Here is a 4,092-nt window from a genome sequence, read left to right as displayed (position 1 = left end):
AGTATTTGCTTCCAGAAAAGAGTAAAACTAAAGCCTCTTCTTGAGGACAATTGATGTCACACCACTAATACTTCACCATGGAATCTGTATAGGTAAACCACAAATGCAGAATTCCATTAGAATATTGTGTTTATTGAATACACAAATGAAATCATTGCATTTCTTTAAAATATCTTTTGAAATCAAAATTACTGAAATTACATATGGGTGTAGGATAAAATTCACTTGTGTCATTCAGAGTAAGCATGAGAAAAAACCTAATACTATATATAAAACCAAGAAAAATTCAAATTAATCACTTCTAGGGACCTCGTAACCACCTTGCCAATACACAAGTATGTTATTGTTTGCAGCTAGAAAAATTACCCAAATTACAATCTGTTTACTCTAGCTTATGTTAGAAAGTTATAGAAGGATGACTAGTGCAATCAATCCGTTCCTTTTAGCCCTGGACAAAAGTATACAAATATACTTGTCCAATGTCTATGCTTTAACCATTCACCTTAAGATGTTTTTACAATATAATTTCCTAAGTCTATTTAATATCTTCATTATCATAAAAACCAACCTATATCCATCTTAACTCCACATCTACCACTCTTAGGTGGATGAAATCTATTTATCCCTCTAAGCACTTAGTAGACCTAGAATTAAGATGGATCTAAGATGATAGAATTTTTCCTTTAAATAGTCTATGCTCACATGAATACCATGGTATTACCATGGGTCAATAACATGGGTTATCATAACCCTGGAGCTTAAAAATTACTATTAGTAATTTATAAAAATTAATAAAATTAATAGTTGATTTTTATTTTATTTTTTATTTTAACCAAGCTAAAATGTTTAACATACATTAAATTACAACATCCATTTTTACTCTTGATCCACCAAGCCTCGAGAGGGATCAAATATTTTTTCACTCTATGCTAGTTTGCATATCACGATATTTGATACCTCTCAGGGGTTAGTAGATCCAGAGTAAAGATGGATCTATGCTAGTTTAATTCCCCCATTTAAATAGGCTACATTCTAGGTGAATACCATGGGTCAATACCATGTGCCATTTTGGTGAATACCATGAGTCAATACCATGTGCCAATTTTGTTTTTATTAGTACTAATATTAGGGTTAATAATGTTTTCTTGCATGGTATTAATAATAATCTAGCCCATGGTATTTGTCCCATACTATTTTTCCCATAGGTTTCACCTAAATATAACGCATTTTTTGAATGTTCGTAAATATAAGGTGACTTATGGAGTAAATATAAAAAAATGTTTTATTTGTTTACCATAACTCTCGTTTATTTATATTTTTATTAATTTACCATACCTCTTTTACAAATATGGTATTTGGCCATAACAATATCCCGCGATAATGTCTTCACTGAATTATAAAGAAATTTAGGAGTAGAGCGGAGCGAAAGGATTTCCCAGGGTTCGAACTTGAGACCACCCACCGTCATGTATCAAATCTTAGACAAGGGTTTGGATGGCAGATCAAACCTGCAGATGTCTGCATCCCACCTTGCGATCTGGAATCTGAAGAATGGGCGTTTCGATCTGATTAAAATCCCTCCGCAGTTTCAGAGGCTCGTATCGGGCACCCGCCAGATCACCGATGATGGCCTTCTGGTTGCTGGCTGCGACGGCCTGTATACACAAGTCCATCTCTTTTTCCGCCTAAGAGGGGGCAAAGGGGGTTTCGGCTATCCTATGAGGGGCGCCGTCACCAAGATCGGCCAGAAGAAGACCAGCAATCTTGATGCTTGCCGCGACTTGAGTGGAAGGTGGCTTCGCCGCGTGAACGCTGAGAAGAAGTCTGTAGTTTTTCACACTGATTTGGTAAATGCAATCAAAGAAGGGGGCCTGCATGTGGTAGATCTGCCCCCTCACATAACGGTTTGGGCCAAATCTTGCAGATCCGGGATGGATCTAACCGATCTGTCCAGTCCCAGGCAGCAGATCGGTGGAATGGTGCATCGGCTGAGCGGAGGGGAAGCAGATCTTGAAATGCAAAGGGCAGAAAGGTTCAACAAGAGGTTAGATCTGGAAGTCAGTCTACAGTCAGAGCACTTGCTAATCAGCAGTGACATCAGGTCAGGCAGACCAGGAACTCAGCGAAAACCCAGCCCTCAGGTAACAACAAATCATTTTCATTTTCAGATTTTTATTAAAACCCCAGAGGGGAAAACCTGTTTAGTGTGGGTACATACAGGAAGCACTATCATGCAACTGAAACAACAAATCTGGGCAATGACCGGATATCCTGTTCAGTTTCAACATTTGGTCAGAGGCAGGTGGTCTCTCCAGGATAATAGATCTTTGGGAAGTTATGAGATTAGTCCAGAAGAAACTATTGTTTTAAACTTCAGGCTGAGAGGAGGGGCTATGCATCAGGGACAGACAAGCTTCTCAGGAGGAGAAAAGGGGAAGAAGGCAGCACCTCAGCATCAAACCAAAGGGTTTTCTTCCTACAAAAACATTCTTCAAGGCAACAGAGATTCAGGGTCTTCTCCAGAACAAGGCGGATATATACCCAGGCCATATATAGTAGATCAGCTAGGGGAAACTCCAGCCCTTAACTTTGACTCTTCAGGGATCGATGATTTCGTAAAGGACTATGAAACGCAGGCCCTAATATGCCGTTTCAACAGTTTTTGGCCAAAACCTCTGGACCTATTTCACTGGATTTTCACCAGTTGGACCATGGAATGTGATATACATCTATGCTCTAAGGGGTTTTTCATCGTCAGATTTGCATCCAGGGAAGTCAGGGATACAATCATCAGTGCTGGACCCTGGTTCTGGGGAACGTCGGGACTGTTCATGACTCCATGGTTTCCAGATTTCGACCCAAATAAAATGACTGTATCCAAAGTACCGGTCTGGGTCCGTTTATACAACCTTCCCCTCCATTTCTGGAGTGAACAAGTCTTGGAAGGAATAGGGAACAACATAGGAAAATACATCAAAACAGATCTGGAAAGGATTGATGAAAGGGTCTACACTTTCGCACGCATTTGTGTGGAAGTAGATTTAAGCAAGGGGCTGCCAGACAATATAAGGCTGATCTACAAACAACAAAATTGGCTGCAAGCACTAGACTACGAAAACACAGCTTTCAGATGTAGGCTTTGCAGGCAAACAGGACATCTGCAAAGCACATGCCCAGAAGCCAAGAAAGCAAACGGCAAAAGAAAGCAGAAAGGGAAGCAGAGGAAAGGATGGCAATTTTCTCCCCCTAATGCAGAAGGTGAAGAATCAGAAGCAGAAGAAGAAGATTCCCCTGAAGAGAATGCTGAATCATCTCAAGAAAAGGAGAACCAGAAGGAAACCACAGTAGACAATAAGGTCTCACAGCTTCATCCAAATCAGGTAGAAAAGGCAAACGAGGAACAAAGTATGGGAGGGATCAAACGACACCATCAGTCAGATACTTCAGATTCAGACAAGGAAGGGGGTTCTCAGAAAGCAGAAACCCAGTTAGTTATAGCTTCGATCGAGCCCACCCAAGGAGAATGGCGCAAGGTCGAAAAGAAAAAGGGAAGAAAAACTTGATGTGTAAAGTTTAAACTCAGTTTTTCTTGCCCTCTTTTTTCTCTTTTTTCTCTTCAATCTGCACGTTAGTTCTTTAACGTTGCGTGGGGTGCGGAAGCACTCGAGCCCAATGGGCAGATTATGGAAATGCCTCAATGCATCTGCTAGTGTAACTTTTCATTTTTCTTAATAAAAAGTTACCGTTTTTTCCACTGGAAAAAAAAATATGGTATTTGGCCCATAGGATTCACTTAAATAAAACCTGTTTTTTGAGCCTTCATAAATAGAACGAGGGTTATCGACTAAATATAAAAAGAGATTTTATTTATTTACCATACGTCTAGTTTATTTATATTTTTATTTATTTACCATACCTTTTGACTAAGTATAAAAAGACGTTTTATTTATTTACCATACCTCCACTTTACTTATATTTTTATTTGTTTACACCCTTGCATGTATATAAGGTGATTTATGGAGTAAATATAAAAAATGTTTTATTTATTTACCACACCTCTCATTTATTTATATTTTTATTAATTTACCATAC

At 38.9% G+C, this 4,092-nt stretch overlaps 1 protein-coding gene across 1 annotated transcript; it reads left to right on the top strand.

The window, feature by feature from the left end:
- Positions 1-1,466: 1,466 nt before the first annotated feature.
- On the top strand, positions 1,467-2,866 carry LOC149203671 (polyubiquitin-like). The gene is made up of 2 exons (XM_089401949.1): positions 1,467-2,615; positions 2,759-2,866. Exons 1-2 carry the CDS (start codon positions 1,467-1,469, stop codon positions 2,864-2,866), a joined length of 1,257 nt encoding a protein of 418 aa, XP_089258075.1.
- The last annotated feature ends 1,226 nt before the right edge of the window (positions 2,867-4,092 follow it).

Source organism: Pinus tabuliformis, chromosome 2_1 (assembly GCF_031772625.1).
Source record: "Pinus tabuliformis cultivar Carrire ecotype Pingquan chromosome 2_1, CPIR1, whole genome shotgun sequence".
NCBI lineage: Eukaryota > Viridiplantae > Streptophyta > Pinopsida > Pinales > Pinaceae > Pinus > Pinus tabuliformis.
The sequence above is the reverse complement of the archived record's forward strand: the minus strand, read 5'-3'. Positions and strand labels throughout refer to the sequence as shown.

What these genes read in the sequence shown, in the direction of transcription:
- LOC149203671 (XM_089401949.1), top strand. Translation starts at nt 1,467, where the DNA reads ATGTATCAAATCTTAGACAAGGGTTTGGATGGCAGATCAAACCTGCAG. An exon ending in CTTCAGGGATCGATGATTTC is followed by an intron (nt 2,616 to 2,758) that starts GTAAAGGACTAT and finishes TTTCATCGTCAG; the next exon opens with ATTTGCATCCAGGGAAGTCA.